General features: G+C 42.6%; 1 protein-coding gene across 1 annotated transcript in view; it reads left to right on the top strand.

Annotated features, from left to right (window-relative positions):
* LOC126198569 (neurobeachin) overlaps positions 1–26,176 on the top strand; it is a 1,606,419-nt gene that overhangs the window by 519,409 nt on the left and 1,060,834 nt on the right. Inside the window, exon 2 of the mRNA XM_049935000.1 lies at positions 23,214–23,340. Coding sequence (XP_049790957.1) covers positions 23,214–23,340 — 127 coding nt within the window. The remainder of the gene's footprint in view (positions 1–23,213; positions 23,341–26,176) is intronic.

Here is a 26,176-nt window from a genome sequence, read left to right as displayed (position 1 = left end):
GCTTGAAACGTCCACATTAGTTGAACAACGTTCTGTTATTCGTTTTTTACTTGCTGAAGGCGTGAAAGCAGTGAAAATATACAGTAGACTGTCTAAAGTTTGTGGTGAAGGTTATATGAATCGTGCAAATTTTTACACATGGGTAGGGCAGTTCAAAAATGCCGCGGTTCAGTGACTGACGAACACCGTTCTGGCCGACCAGTTGCAGTTTCAGCTATCTCACTTGAAAGTCGAATTGATAACATTATTCGTGCTGACTGCCGTGTAACTGTGGAAATTTTAGTTGATAAGGTTCAAGTTACTACTACCATAGTTCGTAACAATATCTGTAACAAGCTGAAGTACCGCAAAACATGTGCAAGATGGGTCCCAAAATAGTTGACGCGGCTACACAAGCAAACAAGGTTGAGAGTGTGCACAGAGCTAAAGGAACGTCATCAAAGAGAAGGCACTTCCTCAACAAAATTTTAACTTGTGATGAAACTTGGGTTCTCTGTTGTGAGCCAGAATCAAGAAGACAAAGCATGGAGTGGAAGCACAAGAACTCACCTGTCAAGAAAAAATTCAAAACCCAATCATCAGCAGGAAAAGTTAATGTTGACGGTGTTTTGAGATGCTGGGAGTCCAGTTTTTTGTGATTATCTCGAAGAGCAGTGTACATTGAACAGGCAATAATACTCGGATTTGCTTCCAAACAAGGTGAAGCAAGCCATGAGAGAGAGACGACGTGGATCTCAGAGGAGAGGTGTGATTCTCCTGCAAGACAATGCACGTCCTCATATTGCTCAACTAACCCGTGAAACCATCGACAAAATGGGCTCGGAAGTACTGCCTCATTCCACTTACAGTCCTGATTTAGCACCTAGTGATTTCCAGTTGTTTGGTGCACTGAAGGAGGCATTGTGTGAGAAGAGGTTCCAGGACAACGAGGACATAAAAAAGTTTGTGGGAAATTGGTTCAAACATCAAGATAAAGAGTTCTTTGCAGCCGGAATGAAAAAGCTTGGAGCCCGTTGGAACAAAAGCATAAATATTCAAGGGGATTTTGTCGAAAAGTAGAAAAAGAATTCTTTTGTAAAAATAAACGCTTTTTTCTCCAGACCAGTTTGTCTCTCTAATTGTTGAATGACCCTCTATACCAAACATCGCTTCAGTACCTCGTCGGACTTATGGAAATCATGGTTATGTTATATATAAACAGCTTTTGCATTTATCAGTAATAACAGGAAACTCTTGCCTTTCAGCATGATGAAAACCGTTCTGTTGAGCACAAAATAAGAACAACAATTATATACATATTTTTTATGTTTGTACATGTAAACTTTACTTGCATGAGAAGTAATTGGTCCAAATGGCTCTGAGCACTATGCGACTTAACTTCTGAGGTCATCAGTCGCCTAGAACTTAGAACTACTTAAACCTAACTAACCTAAGGACATCACACACATCCATGCCCGAGGCAGGATTCGAACCTGCGACCGTAGCGGTCGCGCGGTTCCAGACTGTAGCGCCTAGAACCGCTCGGCCACCCCGGCCGGCAGAAGTAATTGCCTTGGTTGCATAAAAGCGCAGAAGTTACGCAGTCAGCTAATTTTTATTATTTATAAAACGCAGTTTATGATCTGGAAGGATGTAAAATACACAATGGACGTACAATGAACAATGTGCGGTTCTAATTATGTGCAAAACAAACAAAAAACAAAGAGAAGTCGACGGCTCTCATTTTGTCTCATACACATTCATTTATGTTTCTTTCTCTGCCAATTTTACCAATACTACGGGTACCGTAGGTGCAACCACAACGGAGGGGTATCTGTTGAGAGGCCAGACAAACGTGTGGTTCCTGAAGAGGGGCAGCAGCCTTTTCAGTAGTTGCAAGGGCAACAGTCTGGATGATTGATCTGGCCTTGTAACAATAACCAAAACGGCCTTGCTGTGCTGGTATTGCGAACGGCTGAAAGCAAGGGGAAACTACAGCCGTAATTTTTCCCGAGGACATGCAGCTTTACTGTATGATTAAATGATGGCGTCCTCTTGGGTAAAATATTCCGGAGGTAAAATAGTCCCCCATTCGGATCTCCGGGCGGGGACTACTCAAGAGGATGTCGTTATCAGGAGAATGAAAACTGGCGTTCTACGGGTCGGATGGTGGAATATCAGATCCCTTAATCGGGCAGGTACGTTAGTAAATTTAAAAAGGGAAATGGATAGGTTAAAGTTAGATATAGTGGGAATTAGTGAAGTTCGGTGGCAGGAGGAACAAGACTTCTGGTCAGGTGACTACAGGGTTATAAACACAAAATCAAATAGGGGTAATGCAGGAGTAGGTTTAATAATGAATAGGAAAATAGGAATGCGGGTAAGCTACTACAAACAGCATAGTGAACGCATTATTGTGGCCAAGATAGATACGAAGCCCACACCTACTACCGTAGTACAAGTTTATATGCCAACTAGCTATGCAGATGACGAAGAAATTGAAGAAATGTATGATGAAATAAAGGAATTATTCAGATAGTGAAGGGAGACGAAAATTTAATAGTCATGGGTGACTGGAATTCGAGTGTAGGAAAAGGGAGAGAAGGAAACATAGTAGGTGAATATGGATTGGGGCTAAGAAATGAAAGAGGAAGCCGCCTGGTAGAATTTTGCACAGAGAATAACTTAATCATAGCTAACACTTGGTTTAAGAATCATGAAAGAAGGTTGTATACATGGAAGAACCCTGGAGATACTAAAAGGTATCAGATTGATTATATAATGGTAAGACAGAGATTTAGGAACCAGGTTTTAAATTGTAAGACATTTCCAGGGGCAGATGTGGACTCGGACCACAATCTATTGGTTATGAACTGTAGATTAAAACTGAAGAAACTGCAAAAAGGTGGGAATTTAATGAGATGGGACCTGGATAAACTGAAAGAACCAGAGGTTGTGCAGAGTTTCAGGGGGAGCATAAGGGAACAATTGACAGGAATGGGGGGAAGAAATACAGTAGAAGAAGAATGGGTAGCTTTGAGGGATGAAGTAGTGAAGGCAGCAGAGGATCAAGTAGGTAAAAAGACGAGGTCTAGTAGAAATCCTTGGATAACAGAAGAAATATTGAATTTAATTGATGAAAGGAGAAAATATAAAAATGCAGTAAATGAAGCAGTTAAAAAGGAATACAAACGTCTCAAAAATGAAATCTACAGGAAGTGCAAAATGGCTAAGCAGGGATGGCTAGAGGACAAATGTAAGGATGTAGAGGCTTATCTCACTAGTGGTAAGATAGATACCGCCTACAGGAAAATTAAAGAGACCGTTGGAGATAAGAGAACGACTTGTATGAATATCAAGAGCTCAGATGGAAACCGAGTTCTAAGCAAGGAAGGGAAAGCAGAAAGGTGGAAGGAGTATATAGAGGGTCTATACAAGGGCGATGTACTTGAGGACAATATTATAGAAATGGAAGAGGATGTAGATGAAGGTGAAATGGGAGATACGATACTGCGTGAAGAGTTTGACAGAGCACTGAAAGACCTGAGTCGAAACAAGGCCCCCGGAGTAGACAACATTCCATTGGAACTACTGACGGGCTTGGGAGAGCCAGTCCTGACAAAACTCTACCATCTGGTGAGCAAGATGTATGAAACAGGCGAAATACCCTCAGACTTCAAGAAGAATATAATATTCCAATACCAAAGAAAGCAGGTGTTGACAGATGTGAAAATTACCGAACCATCAGTTTAATAAGTCACAGCTGCAAAATACTAACACGAATTCTTTACAGACGAATGGAAAAACTAATAGAAGCCAACCTCGGGGAAGATCAGTTTGGATTCCGTAGAAACACTGGAACACGTGAGGCAATACTGACCTTACGACTTATCTTAGAAGAAAGATTAAGGAAAGGCAAACCTACGTTTCTAGCATTTGTAGACTTACAGAAAGCTTTTGACAATGTTGACTGGAATACTCTCTTTCAAATTCTAAAGGTGGCAGGGGTAAAATACAGGGAGCGAAAGGCTATTTACAATTTGTACAGAAACCAGATGGCAGTTATAAGAGTCGAGGGACATGAAAGGGAAGCAGTGGTTGGGAAGGGAGTGAGACAGGGTTGTCGCCTCTCCCCGATGTTATTCAATCTGTATATTGAGCAAGCAGTAAAGGAAACAAAAGAAAAATTCGGAGTAGGTATTAAAATCCATGGAGAAGAAATAAAAACTTTGAGGTTCGCCGATGACATTGTAATTCTGTCAGAGACAGCAAAGGACTTGGAAGAGCAGTTGAATGGAATGGACAGTGTCTTGAAAGGAGGATATAAGATGAACATCAACAAAAGCAAAACGAGGATAATGGAATGTAGTCGAATTAAGTCGGGTGATGCTGAGGGAATTAGATTAGAAAATGAGACACTTAAAGTAGTAAAGGAGTTTAGCTATTTGGGGAGCAAAATAACTGATGATGGTCGAAGTAGAGAGGATATAAAATGTAGACTGGCAATGGTAAGTAAAGCGTTTCTGAAGAAGAGAAATTTGTTAACATCGAGTATAGATTTAAGTATCAGGAAGTCATTTCTGAAAGTATTTGTATGGAGTGTAGCCATGTATGGAAGTGAAACATGGACGATAAATAGTTTGGACAAGAAGAGAATAGAAGCTTTCGAAATGTGGTGCTACAGAAGAATGCTGAAGATTAGATGGGTAGATCACATAACTAATGAGGAAGTACTGAATAGGATATGGGAGAAGAGAAGTTTGTGGCCCAACTTGACCAGAAGACGGGATCGGTTGGTAGGACATGTTCTGAGGCATCAAGCGATCACCAATTTAGTATTGGAGGGCAGCGTGGAGGGTAAAAATCGTAGAGGGAGACCAAGAGATCAATACACTAAGCAGATTCAGAAGGATGTAGGTTGCAGAAGGTACTGGGAGATGAAGAAGCTTGCACAGGATAGAGTAGCACGGAGAGCTGCATCAAACCAGTCTCAGGACTGAAGACCACAACAACAACTACAACAACGGGTAATCTTAGCATTTAGCACGTTACTTATGTAGTACCGAAGCCTAGTTTTGGTAGAGCGCCACTTCCGTCACAGTTAATCTGTTCACGCAGATTTCCACGGCGATGAAACTACAGCAAGCTCTCTGTTATTCGGGTATGGTTTATCTAGATAGTGTATTATCCGTGCACAGTTGTACGATTTTTTGAAAAACGAAAGACGAATCACGAACTATTCTGTTATAATTAGAACTAATATATTGTGTAGAATACATTATTATAGATGTGATGGAGTTTTTACCGCCGCACCGTGCGACACCATCATAATGTTTATCCATTGTTTCCCATTTCATCCTAAGGGAAACGAAGATAGTCAACCCTCGTAGCACTACCGCGGTCGGTTTCCTGCCTCGTACAATCCTTCGCCAGGCGCTAAAAGGTGATAGTTTCTTACTTGTTTTAGGCGAATAGCGCGTAAGTAATGCGGGGATAATGGAAATGATCGTATGGCATTTTTGGCCAGGAGGCCCCATTCGGGGCAGTTCGGCCGCCGTATTGCAAGACGTTTCTAGGTGACGCCACGTCGGAGACTTGCGAGGGGTGTTATCCATTGTGACAACCAGCATGCTCTGTTGTTATTTTACATTTCTCACGTCTCACTACCGCATTGCCAGATTAACTATCAGACTGTGCCTCGGCCAGGACTTGGACAACAGTGAGCGGTGTTGCCAACAAGGGCAGAAAACGTCACTCTGCGGCCGGCGACAGCTCGACCCCTGTGATTGCGCGACAACGGTTTACGCCCGTAGACCGCTCATCCCGAACACTGCCAAGTCAACTGACGCTTTCGTGTGACACATTGGCGGCTGCGGGCGGTCATCGCGTGACTTGTAGGAACTAAGTACCAAGGCCTGAAATCTCAACCACCTTAACGAGTAATTTTAACCACACTACGGCAACTCGCATACACAAAACTTGAGGAACTCAATATGTCACACGTCAGTATTCCATTACAAGGTTTCACGCGCTCTGAGAGCAAACCCAAACCAATACCTCGAAGCAAGAATGTCCCAGAAGAAATGTCATTAGTGCAGATCACTGTGCTTACATGTCAATGCAGAAACTTCAAAACTTGGTTCAAGAAGACTTAAATAGTGTGAGAAAATAACCGTCAGCCTCGTTGGTTGAGTGGGCAATTAGCACACTAAAAATTTCAGAGGTCCAGAATTCGATCCCCAATTGGATCTGGGATTTTTTCTGTCGCTTATCTCTGGCAATGGTTCGTTAATGTGAAAAATGCCAAGTTGCTCCGTGTTTCGGAGACCAGTTTCAGCTGTAAGTCCCGCTATGACTGGCTGGGTTGGTCAGTTCTGAAGGTCAGGAGAAGACAAAGGCATAGCATATTCAATAGGGCCATCCATGCCTAGTGAAACCTTTCGGTTGATGACAGCGCTCTGTACTTTTTTTTTCATCCGTAATCCAGTGAACGTGGAACTAATTACGGAACGCATAAAAATGAAGTTCCAAAACTGAAAGTTCCTTAACAGTGTAGGAATATTATTATTTCCATACACCGACTCTGTGGGTTAGTGTTGCTCACTACTAACGTGAAGCTCCCAAGTTCCGTTCCTTGTGACCATTTCAGATTTTACTGCCTTGTGACAGATAGGTGTAAGTGGAGGGGGGGGGGGCAACAGACGTAAAAAAGCGTGGAATAAGAAGTTTAAATGGCATTTCATGATAATGTATCTTGAACAGCAAAGGGATTATTAAAAATTTGAACGTATCAGAATGTCATGTTAAAGTATCTGAGTGTACCTATAATAAAGATATTTCATTTCATGCCCGACTTATGAATATCTTCAGGCTCAGTTTTACATTGTCGACCACGCAATTAAAATTATTGTAGGGTGAAGACCAGTTGCAGACATGAGTAAATTACGTCTGTTGATGACATCTGTCGCAGAATGCCGGTCTTTATGTATATGCTTCATTTATAATAACTTCACTCAATTGGATTTGCTAGAAGAAGGCACATGAGTGACATTTCCAAATAAAAATAATACTGTTTTACCTAAAATAAAATTTTTCGAAGTACTATGTTAATATTTATATTATTCGCTTGCATTACTAGCCGAAATGTTGTTTCTTATGTACGTATGTATGTAATTTACCTGTTGTGAAATACATGAAGTGATTACCGTTTTAACGTTCCTGTTTTAATTAATGTACTGTTAACTGAAACATTGCTTTTTGCTTGCTTCCAGTCGTCTGCACCAAGATACTTTGGCACACTGCATTGTCTGCAGTACCACATTAACTCCGATAGTAAAATAGTGCAAGTTAGACATTACGACGTAAATCATCGCATTTCAAGTATGGTGGACACAGTTTACCGGAGTAATGCCACACGAAATGTATTTTGTCACTATGAGCAATATGTTCACCTCTCTTCCGGTAAATGATAGTATAATTTGTCGTGTGGCCGGAAGCAAGGAACTGAAAGAGTATGTTCGATTCATTAACAGATATCCACACTTGTAAATGAAATTAGAATATTTGTTATCAAACAACAGTAAAATTTCTTCAGAAAAAGTGTGTTGACAGAATTGTGTTTTATGAATAGCCACAGTCTGATTTGAAATACTACACACAATAGGGTAGGAATGTTGACCATAGATACTAAAAGACCAGGCATAAAGTGTAGTGTCTTTATGTTTGGCTTGGTTTCAGCATAAATTCAGGTGTTTGCGAAACGTCAGCTCTCAGCTTTCATCTTAGTTTTCTGGTATATCTCTACTATTTTGCTGGTAACTTTACTGTGTTAAATTTATTCCATATAAACACAAATAGTAAAACTAGTAATGATAATTTGTTGTTAGCCCAGTGCAGAAATTTAGTGTATGGCTTAACTTGTCTATAAACTTGTTTTGTTTGATTCCCAAACACGTTTCACCACAGTTGTGTCATATTCAGTGGGGTTTTTCTTTTACTGTTTCCGAAATATATACTTACAAATTTTATATAGGTTAGGAGTATGTTGACATCAGATTCTGTTGTTTAGATTACACAAATACTTCTCCTAGGTTTTACATTATGTGTGGCTGCCCACAAAAAACCGTAACGAGTCTAAATTAATATAGGTTACCTGGTGCATACATCCTTTGCTGGATTTATCTGTGGTAATGTTGGGTGTTTTTAATCTTTCCTGTAGTGTATTTTTTTGTTCCATATGCCGTATGTATTTCATGTTTACTCATAATGTTTTCCATTCTGTGGGGTACTTTGCCGTCAAATGTGTGTGCCACGTTTTCCTGTTCTTTCTTCAACTTGCGCACATTAGTGTTCTCTACTTTATAACATTACAGGTATGTTGTGCTGTAATTTTGTTGGGCGTATTTTTAATTTTTGGTTCAGGTTGTAATCATTTTCTGTTGTAATCAGTCTCATTATGTTTAATTCTTGTGTGTAGCTGTTTTTAGCCACCGGGGTCCTGTTCTGTGGGATGGTTAGCGCTGTTTTGTGTTATTGCGCTGGTTGTTGTGGGTTTTCTGTATTTGACGAAAAGGTCGTGATGGTTTTTGTTTTCTGTTGTCATGTCTAGGAAGTGCTATTGTGTTGGTTTCAACCCTTAGGTGTATGTTTTGGTGGTCAATATTAAGTGTAGTATCCGGTAATGTGTTTAATCTAACAAGCATGTCATCAACAAAGCGGTACCGTAGCAGAGTCCGCGCAGACTACCGTGGCCTTTAAACTCCATTCACCAAAACAAGAGACGTACTCTAAAACACGCAAGGCGCGTGACCCCAGCGCTGACGTCGAGGGGTGTACAAGGCAGGGGCGTCAGAAATTAAAAAAATGAAAGGCGTGTTTTTTATAATTTGGCACCTGAACATGATAAAGTGATCCGAGAACTACCTCCCGACACCTTTTTTTTACATTACATTAAAATTTATTGTCACTGAAAAAGAGAAATATTTAAGCTTCCAAGAAAAGTTGTTTTTTCGCGTTACTCTATATTTATCACGCCATATCTCCTAAACTGCGTTTCGCACAGCAAAATAATTTTATAATTGCCTTCAGTACTATATGTTGATGACGTCTGCAAATTTTCTACCCAATAGAGTCATTAATAGTGAAGTAATAAATTAAAATCTCACGTCTGATGCAGAACTTAAGCGACAGACTTTTCCCCTTTAAATTTTTTTGTGGGGGTGTAAACGAGAAAAGTTTCAGGAAGGTTTGAATTTAATTTTGTAGTTTGTTCGAATGCGATGGGTGCAACCGTTTGTCCTTTACGAGCGATGCATTGTGCGGTTTGGAGGCGCGGCGCTGTCAGTGTGGCTGTCTCAGTTGCAGGTGTGAGCTCGTTAGTGGGTGTTGAACAGCGGCGATTTCAGGATATCTTAAGTTCATCTGTAAAGACGCTTGAAAGACTAGTTGTTGATTATTAGAGTAAGTATATGTGTTTGTAGTCACGCTGAACATTCACTGTTCATGTGCGCATCCAATAGCATCGCATGGTTTCTTATTTTATATATTCATTTATTTCATTAGCATCACTTACGGCTGTCCTCATTATGTCATCCACGGATTCAGCGAGCGAGGTCGACGTGTCAGTTCTGAGTCCACCTAAGAAGCGAGCAAAGAAGAAATCATTAAGTTCTTCTGAGAAGCACATGGTGCTTAATGTGTATAAAACGGAACTATTACATCCAGAGCAGTCGATGAGTGACATTGTTTCGAAAACAGCTGCAGCTACAGGTGTTGGACGTTCTTCAGTGTATCGTGTGATAAGTGAGTACAAGGTCACACACTCTTTGAAGTCTCCCAAGAAAGGAAAATTACGACAGAAACTTTCTGAAAGTATTGATGACTTCGATAGAAATGCGATACGAAGGAAAGTACACGAATTTTTTTTTTTTTTTTTTTTTCGTAACGAATTACCGACAGTTGAAAAAGTGCTTAGTCGTGAACGAAGATGCGGATCTGGGCAATTTTAGGAGAACTACATTTTATAAGTTATTGAGAGAAATGAATTTCAAATATGTCCGGCGTGGGCACGATAGCATACTAATAGACGGGGATGACATAATTGTGTGGAGGCGGAGTTATCTTCGAACCATTAAACGGTTGAGAGATTAAGGCAGACGTACTATTTAGACGAGACGTGGGTGAACGCAGGACATACCCGAAGTTACGTCTGGGTAGATGACACTATAAATTCTTCAAAACAAGCGTTTCTGTCCGGATTATCCACCGGAAGCAAGGGCCCATCAGGTAAAGGGAAACGTCTGATTATCGCGCACATTGGCAGCTAAGCAGGGTTCGTTGAAGGATGTTTGTGGACTTTCGAATCCAAGAAAAGTGGAGATTATCATGAGGAGATGTGCGCCGAAACCTTCGAGAAGTGGTTTCAAGAACGTTCTTCCTCGGCTGCAGGAAAATGCAGTGTTCTTGATAACGCGCCGTACCATTCTCGGAGAAAAGAAGTTCCCAATGCAAATTCCAATAAGCACGAAATATCAGAGTGGCTAAAATCTAAAAACATCAATTTCGAAGACGGTATGTTGAAGAAAGAACTTTTAGATATAGTTAAAAATCACAGAACCGCGCACACGAATACGCAATAGATGAAATGGCGAAGAATGCAGGGAAAACTGTTCTCAGAATTCCTTCGTACCACTGTGAATTAAACGCCATCGAGTTAGTGTAGGCCAGAATCAAAGGCTATGTTGCAGAGAAAAACAAAACATACAAAATGCCGAAAGTACTGCTAGAAGAAGCAGTAAGAACAGTGACTGCAGAGGATTGGAAGAAGTGCGTCCTCCATGTCGTAGAAAAAGTGGAAACTCAAATGTGGAAATTAGAGTGCATTATAGAGGAGAGAGAGGAACGGTTTGTTATACACCTCAATGAAAACAGTTCAAGTTCGACAGAGTGAACCTTGTTTTGTCCTTTATTATATTATTACTGGTATTGCTATTAAAATTAACAATTAATTGTGTTTGCATGGAGCGTTTTGTTAGCAACCGGAATGAAAATAAACCTGCTTCGACAGAGTGAACTCAGTTTAACATTATTTTAACATTATTGTTAAATTTATTCCGTACATACAGGTTTCTCACAGTCCGCTGCCAGCCAGCCGAACGCCGCCAGCTGCAAAGCGTGCGCCAAGGATTTTCCACACCCCTACGTATCACGTGAACACCGAATGCTTTCTCTGGAAACGAGCGTAGTCGCTCCCGTGACACTGTTTATGTTTCGTCCCAGCTCTCGGTGAATAGACTATAGATGCGCAGACGGCAGGGCACGCGTTGGGAGATCAGTAGTTGTGTGTGCGTGTGTGTGCGTGTGTGTGTGGGGCGAGGGGGGCTGCGGGCAGACGCTGTAATGGTAATGCCGAGCGCTGGAAGGTAAATGCCGTTTTGCCGTTTTTGTGTAAATGTTAAACGGGCCCCCTCCACGCCCACACTTGCATGGTGACCATTAAAAGAGATCTTTCACATCTGCTTTGGTTCGCATTTAAAAAGAATTCCGCCAAAACATGTAGCGATTTATTTTCGCCTGGGTTATTAACCATTTACAACTGAGAGAAGCGTTATGAGTGGCGAATTTTGAGTAAAACCTACACATTCTTCTAGTTGCCATGTTAAAATTAGGTTATTTTGCTAAAACAAAGCGGCATTTACAAAGTCTCGCCTCACCGACATGTTGTGTAGACACCATTGCGAGAGGATTCTGAAATGGTGGTTTATTAAGTTAATTAACCTTGAAACGGAGCAAATTAAGGTCAGTAACTTATGAAAAAGCGCATCCTCGGTACAAAATAAACATGTAATGTCTTCATTTATGTTGTTCCAAAACCCATGGCATTTCTCGTTTCACCAGCTGTCGATGTCCTGCCCCTTAAAAATTACATTCTTTCATTGAAAAAGTCAGTAGTTAATGGAATAACTCATTAATTTCTGCACATTAACTATACAGCAAAATACTCTCCTCTTTGCGCGCTATCATTTGCCAGGATATCATTTCGATGTATCAGTTTATGAAATACGGGGCGTTCAAAAAGTCTCTCCGCAGCGCCGTATGATTTGTTAGCCGCGCGTGCCGTATGCCGCAGTGAATATACCGAAATGAAACTCCGTGAAATACAAGTTATTAATTTATTAAACATCAATTTTTACTTACAAATTTTCACATAAATGTTGCAAGTGTCCCCCCTTTTGTTGAATGTTGTTGTTGTTGTCAATACACAATTCATTTCGTCTAATCATGTTTCCAAACACAAGCTGTGACATTTCTTCTGTAACAGAAGCAGTGAAAGTGGATATTGCAGTTTTCAATTCATCGATGGATTTTGGACGGTTTTTATAGGCAGTTGCTTTCGCTGCACCCCAGAAGAAAAAGTCAGGTGGTGGTAGGTCAGGCGATCGTGGAGGCCAAAGGTCCCTGTGAAATTATGCGATCACCAAAAACATCAGCAAGCAGTGACATTGAAACGCGAGCTGAATGCACAGTTGTACCATCTTGTTGAAAATAATCGTTCAGTATTTCACGTAACACAAGTTCTCTTATGAATGGGTACTACATATATCAAATGGCACTAAGCACATGTGGGACTCAACATCAGAGGTCATCAGTCCCCTAGGCTTAGAACTACTTAAACCTAACTAACCTAAGGACATCACACACATCCATGCCCGAGGCAGGATTCGAACCTGCGGCCGTAGCAGGCTCGCGATTCCGGACTGAAGCGCCTAGAACCGCTCGGCCACAGCGGCCGGCTCAGAGTATCACTGCAGTATCGTTGTGCGTTTATCGTTTAGTTGAAAAATATGGGACCCATAATCCGACGTCTAGAAATTGCAATCCAAACTCCTATTTCCACAGAATGAAGTGGTTCCTCATGAATACACAGTGGATTTGCAGTACTCCACATACGAGAATTTTGCGAGTTCATGTACCCGGATAAATGAAACCACGCCTCATCAGTGAAAACCGTTTCATTAAGAATATCCCTTCCATTTTGTTGAACGAAATTTTTGAATCATTGCCATGCCATTGCCATGATCAGTATTTTTCAGTTCTTGCAAGACTGTCACTTTGTATGGAAAAAGTTCCAATTTTGTCCTTACAGCTGTGTGGGCCGTTCCGACACTAACATCGATTTCCTGGGCGAGTTTTCTTACTGACTTGTTAGGATTCATATGCATTTTATCGGAAATATCGAGAAGTTTATCCTAAGACAAAACGCTAGGACGACCACCTCTCTGTGCATGTCACTGAACCCGTACTTCGAAATTTGTTGATCAAATCTCGCACAGTATCGCGATGTGGGAGTGTTGTCTCCGGGAAAACTGAATTAAATGTTCAGATGGTTCAAATGGCTCTGAGCACTATGGGACTTAACATCTGTGATCATCAGTCCCCTAGAACTTAGAACTACTTAAACCTAACTAACCTAAGGACATCACACACATCCATGCCCGAGGCAGGATTCGAACCTGCGACCATAGCGGTCACGCGGTTCCGGACTGAAGCGCCTAGAACCGCACAGCCACACAGGACGGCGAATTAAATGTTTAACGAACTGAAACTGTGTATTTTCAGCCAGCTTTGAATACTTGTTCGACTGAAAACACACGTTCTTCAATGGTTAGCATTTTAACAGTGACAAAAACGAAACAAACAAACAAAGGAACTAATCTTAAACGTTCACGTCAACACGTAACGACGCACACCAACGATACTACTGACGCTGGCTGAGATTAACGAAACAGTGGAATGTTGGGAGAGTCCATATGAAGGGAAGTAACCAAGACAGGCGCGGCACGCGCGGCTAACAATCCTACGGCACTGCGGAGAGACGTTTTGAACACGCCGTATGAGGAATGTTGTGGATATTTCACTCTGGCTTTATCGCTGGCGCAGCGTGATCTCAAATTAGTGTGCTACGTCAAATCAATTTTGTCAAGATTGGTGATAGAGACCTCCACCCAAGTCTAAAGAAAAATTTAATATGTTAGCCAAATTTCATAAGCAGCAACACTTTATGTAATATGCACCAAACGCAAAAACATTGCGACGCCTATTTTTCATTGCAAACTTTTTCGAAGTTCGCACAGTACCATACTTCCACATAAACATCGCAATAACTATGATCATTAACGATTTATGGGCATATCATAATGAACGTGACATATAAAGTTATAAATAAAACAAAAATGAATTCTTTTACCGGATAGTTTCTGTAAAATTGTTTGAGAAAGATTTCAGGACGTGCGCCTCGATCCTGTCATCGACGACCGGCCGAAAAAGGGGCAAAACACTGTCGGCCTTTTCTTCCGAACAAACGAATTAACTCTCACAGCGCTTTGGAGGGAAATTGGTCACTGCGCATCGGCCACCTTAACCTGCGCTGCCTTTTTTTTCTATTACATTGTAATGGATAGGTTACATCACATCTTCAACGATTTTGTTTTGTAGATGGTTAAGGGAGAGACTGGCCATTAAGCAACTTATGGGTGGGAGACATTCATGTTAGGTGTAGAATTCATTCTGAAAACTGGAAATAATTAGTTCTGTGATTAGTGAGAGTACGTTCAAATTGGTTGACAGTTCTTCCATCTGTGTTGCTGGAATAATGTTTGTAACGAATAATACCCAACCTTAATGACCACAATAATTGGCGTAAACAAAGAAACCTGTAACGTGAACGAATATAAGTTTCCTTCTCACACAGTGTAATGCACATTGCATTAAAGGCTAACTTCGGTTATAAATACTGGGTACTCGGTGGATATCAGAGGCGTTAGAATGTCTCTGTGTTTATGAAATTTTAGTATAATCTCGCAATTACCATCCTCCTCACGCGAAAAAAAAAAAAATGAAATGTCGTGTGGCTAGGGCCCCCCGTCGGGTAGACCGGTCGCCTGGTGCAGGTCTTTTGAGTTGACGCCACTTCGGCGACTCGCGCGTCGAACTATGTCGGTGCGTGAGAAACATCTCACAAAACTGAAAGCACGAATTCGAAGAGTTGGTCGCCACGTGGAGCACCCTGACCTTCAGCATGACAATGCCAGACAACACATCTGCAACATTCCGACGCCTTGGGTTCACTGTCATCGATCATTTTCCACACAGTCCCGATTTGATCCCATCCGACTATCATATGTTTCCAAAGTTTAAAGAACACATTTTAGTACTTCACTTCGTTAGTGATGAAGCTTTGCAAGCAGAGGTGAGGTTGCGGCTCCGTCAACAAAGTGAAAAACATTCTGCAGTGATGGTATTAACAAACAGGCCCCTCGTTGGGAGAAATGTGTTCGTTGCCAACGTAACTATGTTGAAAAATAAATATATAAACATCAAGAATAAAGATATAGAATGTTAATTACGTTTGCTCTATTTAAATTTTTTTAAAATGTTTTCACGTAAAAAATTAGGCGGCATTACTTTCTAGCGCTTACTCGTAACCTAGTGTTTTGGAGAAACTTGAGGATGTCTTTTGTTAACTATGCCTTTCCTTATGTATAAATGTCCAGTAAATATCATTGGTCTTTTGTTATTGTATCTATTTTTTATATGTTTTGATATGCTTATTCATTGTTGCATTTTGTTTCTAGGCGTTTTTGCTTCTTTTCTTATAATTCTTATCTCCTTCCCTCTAAATCGTCTATTCTGTCTAATTTGTAATTCACTGTGAAACCTACGCTTGCGTTAGAGGCATTCTGATTTCGTCATTGTATTGTAGCGTGTTAGTTTTGCATTTCTCGATATATATATATATATATATATATATATATATATATATTAGACATTCATCGTTAACTTATAGGCTGTCTCCTTTTAGCATATTCTTTCACCTATGTACCATTTTTAAAACCCATTTTCTTGAAATATTTCTTCTATATACTTGAACTTGCTGCAGTTTTCCATTGTACCAATGACTGTTATTAAAAATGTTCGTGCATTATATTTTTACAAAAAATTTAATTTTATCTGCCGAAGTTCCTCAATCTTCTCTACACTGTTCCAAGAAACTGACTTGTATTTATATACCTGCTAGATTTTTGGACAGTACAGCAAAATCATCATCAAACGCTGACCCGGTATATATTACTCCACTATAGGCAGCTGTTTCCACTTCCCAGCGTTATTGGTGATACGTGCTATTCTTTCTATTTCCTCTAATACACAGTTCTGGAGGATCGCAGATAAACTGTCCACATGTTTTACACTTTTGTTTCTCAAAACTACACTCCTGGAAATTGAAATAAGAACACCGTGAATTCATTGTCCCAGGAAGGGGAAACTTTATTGACACATTCCTGGGGTCAGATACATCACATGATCACACCGACAGAACCACAGGCACATAGACACAGGCAACAGAGCATGCACAATGTCGGCACTAGTACAGTGTATATCCACCTTTCGCAGCAATGCAGGCTGCTATTCTCCCATGGAGACGATCGTAGAGATGCTGTATGTAGTCCTGTGGAACGGCTTGCCATGCCATTTCCACCTGGCGCCTCAGTTGGACCAGCGTTCGTGCTGGACGTGCAGACCGCGTGAGACGACGCTTCATCCAGTCCCAAACATGCTCAATGGGGGACAGATCCGGAGATCTTGCTGGCCAGGGTAGTTGACTTACACCTTCTAGAGCACGTTGGGTGGCACGGGATACATGCGGACGTGCATTGTCCTGTTGGAACAGCAAGTTCCCTTGCCGGTCTAGGAATGGTAGAACGATGGGTTCGATGTCGGTTTGGATGTACCGTGCACTATTCAGTGTCCCCTCGACGATCACCAGTGGTGTACGGCCAGTGTAGGAGATCGCTCCCCACACCATGATGCCGGGTGTTGGCCCTGTGTGCCTCGGTCGTATGCAGTCCTGATTGTGGCGCTCACCTGCACGGCGCCAAACACGCATACGACCATCATTGGCACCAAGGCAGAAGCGATTCTCATCGCTGAAGACGACACGTCTCCATTCGTCTCTCCATTCACGCCTGTCGCGACACCACTGGAAGCGGGCTGCACGATGTTGGGGCGTGAGCGGAAGACGGCCTAACGGTGTGCGGGACCGTAGCCCAGCTTCATGGAGACGGTTGCGAATGGTCCTCGCCGATACCCCAGGAGCAACAGTGTCCCTAATTTGCTGGGAAATGGCGGTGCGGTCCCCTACGGCACTGCGTAGGATCCTACGGTCTTGGCGTGCATCCGTGCGTCGCTGCGGTCCGGTCCCAGGTCGACGGGCACGTGCACCTTCCGCCGACCACTGGCGACAACATCGATGTACTGTGGAGACCTCACGCCCCACGTGTTGAGCAATTCGGCGGTACGTCCACCCGGCCTCCCGCATGCCCACTATACGCCCTCGCTCAAAGTCCGTCAACTGCACATACGGTTCACGTCCACGCTGTCGCGGCATGCTACCAGTGTTAAAGACTGCGATGGAGCTCCGTATGCCACGGCAAACTGGCTGACACTGACGGCGGCGGTGCACAAATGCTGCGCAGCTAGCGCCATTCGACGGCCAACACCGCGGTTCCTGGTGTGTCCGCTGTGCCGTGCGTGTGATCATTGCTTGTACAGCCCTCTCGCAGTGTCCGGAGCGAGTATGGTGGGTCTGACACACCGGTGTCAATATGTTCTTTTTTCCATTTCCAGGAGTGTATTTCGTAACATAGTAAAGCATTCGCTTGCGTCGCTAAGCTTTAAACAAATGCTTTGTTAGGATGCCGCTAGTACCTGTAGTCGAACAATAAATACAGGGTGTCCCACTCAAACCTTCCTGATTTCAAAGACCACAGTAGATACAACAATGAAAAATGCACCACATTGTAGAGCATTTTAAAGAATTTATTTATTTATCATCAATACACCTCTACATGTGAACCATTTGTAGCACGAAGAATATCGATTCTACACTCCTGGAAATGGAAAAAAGAACTCATTGACACCGGTGTGTCAGACCCACCATACTTGCTCCGGACACTGCGAGAGGGCTGTACAAGCAATGATCACACGCACGGCACAGCGGACACACCAGGAACCGCGGTGTTGGCCGTCGAATGGCGCTAGCTGCGCAGCATTTGTGCACCGCCGCCGTCAGTGTCAGCCAGTTTGCCGTGGCATACGGAGCTCCATTGCAGGCTTTAACACTGGTAGCATGCCGCGACAGCGTGGACGTGAACCGTATGTGCAGTTGACGGACTTTGGGCGAGGGCTTATAGTGGGCATGCGGGAGGCCGGGTGGACGTACCGCCGAATTGCTCAACACGTGGGGCGTGAGGTCTCCACAGTACATCGATGTTGTCGCCAGTGGTCGGCGGAAGGTGCACGTGCCCGTCGACCTGGGACCGGACCGCAGCGACGCACGGATGCACGCCAAGACCGTAGGATCCTACGCAGTGCCGTAGGGGACCGCACCGCCACTTCCCAGCAAATTAGGGACACTGTTGCTCCTGGGGTATCGGCGAGGACCATTCGCAACCGTCTCCATGAAGCTGGGCTACGGTCCCGCACACCGTTAGGCCGTCTTCCGCTCACGCCCCAACATCGTGCAGCCCGCTTCCAGTGGTGTCGCGACAGGCGTGAATGGAGGGACGAATGGAGACGTGTCGTCTTCAGCGATGAGAATCGCTTCTGCTTTGGTGCCAATGATGGTCGTATGCGTGTTTGGCGCCGTGCAGGTGAGCGCCACAATCAGGACTGCATACGACCGAGGCACACAGGGCCAACACCCGGCATCGTGGTGTGGGGAGCGATCTCCTACACTGGCCGTACACCACTGGTGATCGTCGAGGGGACACTGAATAGTGCACGGTACATCCAAACCGTCATCGAACCCATCGTTCTACCATTCCTAGACCGGCAAGGGAACTTGCTGTTCCAACAGGACAATGCACGTCCGCATGTATCCCGTGCCACCCAACGTGCTCTAGAAGGTGTAAGTCAACTACCCTGGCCAGCAAGATCTCCGGATCTGTCCCCCATTGAGCATGTTTGGGACTGGATGAAGCGTCGTCTCACGCGGTCTGCACGTCCAGCACGAACGCTGGTCCAACTGAGGCGCCAGGTGGAAATGGCATGGCAAGCCGTTCCACAGGACTACATACAGCATCTCTACGATCGTCTCCATGGGAGAATAGCAGCCTGCATTGCTGCGAAAGGTGGATGTACACTGTACTAGTGCCGACATTGTGCATGCTCTGTTGCCTGTGTCTATGTGCCTGTGGTTCTGTCAGTGTGATCATGTGATGTATCTGACCCCAGGAATGTGTCAATAAAGTTTCCCCTTCCTGGGACAATGAATTCACGGTGTTCTTATTTCAATTTCCAGGAGTGTATATTCAATTTCTTGCCAAGTTCTTTGTTGCTTTTGATACGATGTCGGAACGTAGGAATAAGGTCCACTTTGGTCGCATACACGTGGTCATTAACGAATCCCTACTTGAAGAAATCAAGCGACGTAGTATCGGGTGAACGTGGTGGCCAGGCAATGGGTGCACCGCGTCCGATCCAACGATTAGTAAATTTCCTATCCAGGAACTTGCTAACAGTCTTGATCAGTTCGGAGCTCCAACGACAATGTGCGGATTGCGAACCCCAAATCCGAACATTATGCCTATTAACCCTTCCTGATGATGAAAGGTTGCCTCCTCTGAGAATAAACATCTTTCCAGGAAGCTGGCACCCATATCAGTAGGCCTACGCTGCAGGATATCGGCAGGAAATTGTTCTCGGCGTGGTTTGTCGTTCAGCGTCAGACGTTGCAGAATTTGCACTTTGTAAGCACACATACGAATACGCTGGTGAACTACACGATGAGCTGGCCGGAGAAGCTGAGCGGTTCTAGGCGCTTCAGTCTGGAATCGCGCGACCGCTACGGTCGCAGGTTCGAATCGTGCCTCGGGCATGGATGTGTGTGATGTCCTTAGGTTAGTTAGGCTTAAGTAGTTCTAAGTTCTAAGGAACTGATGACCTCAGATGTTAAGTCCCATAGTGCTCAGAGCCATTTGAACTACACGATGCGGTGTTGATCGAGGTACATCAAGTTGCCTGGATGTTTGACGTATTGACGTAAAGTGGGCTTCTGAAAAACGTTTGTCTGAAATTGACGTAACGTGGGCTTCTGAAAAACGTTTGTCGGATGTCCCCCACTGTCTCTTCTGAAACTCCGCAACATGCACCGCCAGAATGTTTCAGACCACTTCCTGTTGCCAGTAACGTCCTATACTATTCCTTAATTGTTTTCACATCATGTGGATCACATTCATACACACGACGATAATTTCTTTGCACAGTAATCGGCGATTTTGTTTCTGCAAACCACACTACGGCTTGTGCGGCGCTGCTGTGGAGCCGCTATTTTCACTTCATGCGACCATGCTGCACTCTGGCGACGATCCTTCACTTATGACACGGAAATAGAAATTCTTTGAGATTCTCTACAACATGGTGCATTTTTCATTGTCGTATGTACTGTGTTTTTTCTCTCCTGGGTCATTGAAACCGGGGAGGTTTGGGTGGGACACCCTGTACATTCCAGAATGCAAGAGTCAGTCACACAGGCCAACGAAAAAATATTTTTCGGTAACTGTTCCTTCGGTAATAGCTTCATCACATCGGGTTTTGGCCAATGAATCCATACGTAACCTTAGTTTTTCTTCCTTTGACAATTTTGTCACATTGTGACTTCGTTACAAACCATAAAATTAGGAAAATGCATATAATTGGTCATCTACAGCAATTTCGGCTTAGTGCCATTTTCAAGCATAATGTTTGCTATTATATTGTGGCATAGAAATTGTTAAAGGTAATATTCTTGTATGGCCGAGCCACTCTTTATGGTAATACAGCAGATGGTTGTTATCAGTGACATCATAACACATCAAATCTATTGCTTGAACATGGCACTAGAGCCTACGTTACTATTGCGAAATAAAAGCTGTGAACCCATATTGCAGTCGTTCTGGCGAAACGTAGGAAAATCATTAAATAAACATCGCTCAAAGAGTCCAAGACAGAAGCCGACAGGCAATACTTCAAAAGCTATTTAATTTTTCATGCTAAGTTGATGTATAACCAAGAATCCACTTCGATATACGGTGTTACATAGGAATTATATGCCCATTTACTTCAGTTCACTTTATCTCTTCTCACTAAAGCTTCCAATACAGATCGTGTTCCATAGAGCATGAACGTCGATGGAGTGAGCATTCGGATGTGCAGAACGACTTCGTTGCTACAGATGGGTCACCTTCAGAAATACCATAAACTTTGTATATGCGTTTTATACACAACTTTGAAAAATTGGTACCAGGAACTGAAGTTGACTTAAAGATGTGAACAGCAGTGGTTCAAAAATGGTTCAGATGGCTCTGAGCACTATGGGACTTAACATCTTAGGTCATCAGTCCTCTAGAACTTAGGACTACTTAAACCTAACTAACCTAAGGACATCACAAACATCCATGCCCGAGGCAGGATTCGAACCTGCGACCGTAGCAGTCCCGCGGTTCCGGACTGCAGCGCCTAGAACCGCACGACCACTCCGGCCGGCAACAGCAGTGGTAGTGAGGTTTTTCGTCTCAGTGTCACAGCTCAGATTCCACTTTAGTGAAGTTTTTTCGGTAACTGTATCAGAAGCGACAGCCAACAATATGTTTTTACGTTTTCTGTTGCATATATTCATGATGTCAAATCTGTTCTAATTAACTACGTTACAATGACACTGTAGTCGGCGCCGAAGTCTCACGGAAAAAAACGCAACTGGAACTATGAAATTTTTACAATAAATACAATAAGCTATTTACATCATCTGCTCGTCCATTATTATTTTCAGTTTTTCATTTTTTACCCTTCTGCTTTTTATAGACAAGTAAAATGTATATAGCATTTGTTCGCTATTCCATCACAAAAAACGACTTCAGTAGTCGAATTGTGGAGTAATAAAAGAAGTGAAATCCAACAGTTCGTTTAAGTTTTCTATTTATCTCTACAATAGAAGACTTTATGATATCGTGTTTCGATACGTTTCAACATACAAATTGCCTCATATCATTATGATATTTACAATTATACATTTGTTGTACATACCCATGAAAAGTTACTGGCCCTCCATTCCATACTTCTCAGTACATCCGAAGCAACGACAGTACTGCACCATAGCTGTTACTAAAACTTGTAGAAAAGTATATAAAACGTCACGCCACATGCATACGTGTAGTAATCAAGATTCGCTGTTACCGCAAATTGTAGACAAGCAGCATCGTCCCAAAATATTGTGACTAGCCCGATTTGGTGTTGAGGACATGCACAGTAGGCTATGCTCACTTCACCGATGTATATACTCTATGTTGTTCTCACATGAATTGCTTGTTGGAAGTCTCGGTGAAGTGACCAAAAGTAGTCTCCCGTCGTACTGGAGTTCCAGCGGCCCTGACCATCACTTTTATGTCTTGATGAAAACCCCCACCTTGCGCTGCAATGACAACATCCGAGCAAATTCAAGCTACCCGCCAGGTACAGTTAGCGGGAACCGAATGAGGAACACGTTTAGTGATACCGTTTGTAGCAGGGCGCTTGAGTTCTCGCATGCAGAGGTGCCATTGACTAATTTCAACGTTAATTAATTCGGAAATGGCACAGCGTATCGAATCTTTTTCTTAACAGTTATTTCTCTGCACAACCTACCATTCGACATCCATATAAGGTTTTCAGACTGTTTCTGACCACCCTGCATCTCATTCCAATAACTAAAGTAAATTAAAAGTTATCAACTGGATAGAAGTGGTCGATGGTACAGATTATTTTACCTTTTAGGTATCGCCACGCTAAAAACCGCAAGAATAAGCCATTTTCATGAATGATGTATTTCATTGGTAAACTGTGTTTTCGATCGTCTGTGTTCAGTCAATTCTAATGATCAGGAGATAAGTGGAGTTATATTTATCTGTGCCGGCCGTTGTGGCCGAGCGGTTCTAGGCGCTTCAGTCTGGAACCGCGCGACCGCTACGGTCGCAGGTTCGAATACTGCCTCGGGCATGGATGTGAGTGATGTCCTTAGGTTAGTTAGGTTTAAGTAGTTCTAAGTTCCAGGGGACTGATGACCTCAGATCTTAGTCCCATAGTGCTCAGAGCCATTTGAACCATATATTTATCTGTGGATAAATGGCCTGGATTGAATAATAATGTGGTGGGTGTTAAATTTCCAGGCGGAGATCTGGAGCGTCTTCATCGCAATCTTGCGGAAGAGCGTGCGCAACCTGCAGGCGTGCACGGACGTCGGCCTGATCGAGCACGTGCTGCACAGGCTGAGCCGCGCGGACGCGGTGGTCGCGGGTGAGTACCTGACGATGCGCAGCGCGGCCGCGTCTGAAACGTCACGCCACATGCATATTCGTTTTACTATTGGCAGTTGTATACCTGTTTTATTGCTTACTTACAGGGTCCTTCATTAATGTGTACACTCTTTGAACTGACGTAGGAGATTTATTTTGCCATCTAAAAAGTTATATTTCTGAAAAAGGAAAAATAATTTAAAAAAGGTTTTTAAACTAATCGCTTACTTGTCTGTTTATTCGGTACAGTTTTTGCAGATAATTATCGACTAACTTCCCGATGTGCTAGAGACTTAAAACGTTTACCATAGCTCAAAACTCGCTTTGTCGGCTGGTATGTGTCGGAGAGTACTTTGTCACTGTTACTTCCCCCTTTTCCTGTTCCACTCGCGAACGGTTCGCGGGAAGAACGATTGCTGACAAGCCTTCGCATAAGTTTGAATCTCTCTGGTTTTTACTATCACGTTCTTTTAGTGAGATATACGTAGGAGGAAGCAGCGTACTGCTTGATTCAGGCTTAGAGAAACTGAAATAACTCTCAAGTTTACCACGAGTTTCTGTTGTAAATTTATCGAAATGTTTGAAACCGATTGAAAAATTTACACCCTCAGGAATACAAGGCACAAAATAATTATTAAAATAAAAATCAATTTTTTATCTACGCTTTTAGATCCGGCTAAAAAGTGTAAAGTAATTTCTTCTAACGCCATACAGAATCCTAATCCCATGCAGACAGCTCTGAAAATTTGTGATGGTGAATTTTTAATAGCACCGAAAATACTTATAAGATGTAAAATGAAAACGTGTGGTGGTATATATTTCACGTATGAATGGTTCATGTACTTACTATTAACCTCCACGTTTTTCGATTTAAATCTTACCAGTATTTTCATAGCAATTAAAAATTCGCAATCATAGACATTCTGGACTATCTGTATGGAGTTAGGAATCCATATGGGGCTGGGAAAAATTATTTTATGATTTTTAGTTCTATTTTAAAATGTGGCACATTAAAAATTTATTTTTATTTAAATAAAAAAATGAAATGAGGCTATGGAATTCACCATTCGGGGAAGCTGAGCCATCGAATGCAAGTCTTACTTCATTCGACGCCACACTGGGCGACTTGCGAGCCGGTGATGAGGAGAAAATGATGATGAGGACAACACAACACCCAGTCCACGAGCGGAGAAAATCTCCAACCGGCCGGGAATCGAACCTGGGCCCGCATGCACGGAAGGCAAGCACGTTACGACCCAAATAAGCAGGCGGATTTTATTTAAATAATTATTATGAGATTAAGTATGTTTTTTTTAAATATAAAGTAATGAAATTCTCTAAGAATAATAAATGGTTTGCATTAAATATTGAAGAGATACACTATATGCAGTTGTGAACTTGTAAGAAGTTTCCTCTCTCAGTACATGTTTAGAATATAACGACAAGCAGAATGAAGGCGTTGACATGACTGTGAGCATGCCAAAGAACTGCTGAAGCGCCTGAATAAAATGTAATGCGGATGTTGTCAGACGTAGGCGATACAAAGATAAAAGAACTAGCATGTTAGAAAAGACATGTTAGAAATTCCCAGTTTTGTTCAGTTTAGAAGCATCGGGGTTCGTAAAAATTTAAAGAAACTTTATTCCTTCTGCCTCTTTTATTAACTGTAATCAACCGTTTATGGGCGTCTGCGACAAATGTGCGATCTCCGCTAGATAACAACTAGGTAAACAAATTCTGTCGCATTTTTCACCCGGGCGGATTTCAGTCACCCAATGGGACAAGTTCCTCAAGATGTTTTTAATCGGAATAACAACAATAACGAACGCATGGGGTGAGTGACACTAGAGCTATCAAAGCCTAGTGGAAAGAAAAACAAACATACATCCTAAATACTGGCGTTAATCCATTACTTTTATCTGAGTATGTTGTTCAAACCCGTAAATCATTGCTTTCTGGATATAACCATTTAATATAGAGAATCTGATGGCGCAACTATGTCATGCCAGACAGGGGTAAAGCGCTGAAAGAGAACAGGGTGCACCCCGTGAAAAAGAAGCTGAAGATGAAAATAAGAAATGTGAAAAAAAACACAGAATAGATAGAATAATGAGAACGCTGTACGTGGCTGTTCAACAGAGCAGCCAGAAGAGAAGAGAAGAGAAGAGAAGAGAAGAGAAAGAAAACCAGAAATAAGGAGGGAACACGAGAGTCATCTGACATATCTGACCGTTCCGGCATTTGTGATGATTTCGATGATTACCATTACTAGCCTGATGGCGCATTGAAATCACGACCTAAACATAGTACAGAACGTAATGCGTTATGTTAAATTTGTGAAGAACTATTTAAAGACATAGAACTGTGGTACAGACGTATTGGGCTCTGTGCTTGGAATCTGTAGATGACTGTAATGACTGTTTATCCAAAAAATGAACAATCTAAAAATTATTGAAACGTGAAAGTAAGAGTAATGAGACATCCTATGTTACTGGTTAAATAGATTTCAGTATTCTAATTTCCTAACAGGAACAGGCACATCATATGTTTGTCTATTATTTTCACTGAAGAGGTCACATATTTAACATAAACTCCCTTCTAATGGTTCAAATGGCTCTGAGCACTATGGCACTTAACTTCTGAGGTCATCAGTCCCCTAGAACTTAGAAGTACTTAAACCTAAGTAACCTAAGGACATCACACACATCCATGCTCCAGGCAGGATTCGAACCTGCGACCGTAGCGGTCGCGCGGTTCCGGACCGAAGCGCCTAGAACCGGTCGGCCACTCTGGCCGGCAAACTCCCTTCTCAAGCGGACGATTCCCCAACCACTCCG

Source organism: Schistocerca nitens, chromosome 8, assembly GCF_023898315.1.
Source record: "Schistocerca nitens isolate TAMUIC-IGC-003100 chromosome 8, iqSchNite1.1, whole genome shotgun sequence".
In the NCBI taxonomy this organism is placed as follows: domain Eukaryota; kingdom Metazoa; phylum Arthropoda; class Insecta; order Orthoptera; family Acrididae; genus Schistocerca; species Schistocerca nitens.
Note: the sequence above shows the minus strand (reverse complement) of the source record. Positions and strands in the feature narration are given on the sequence as shown.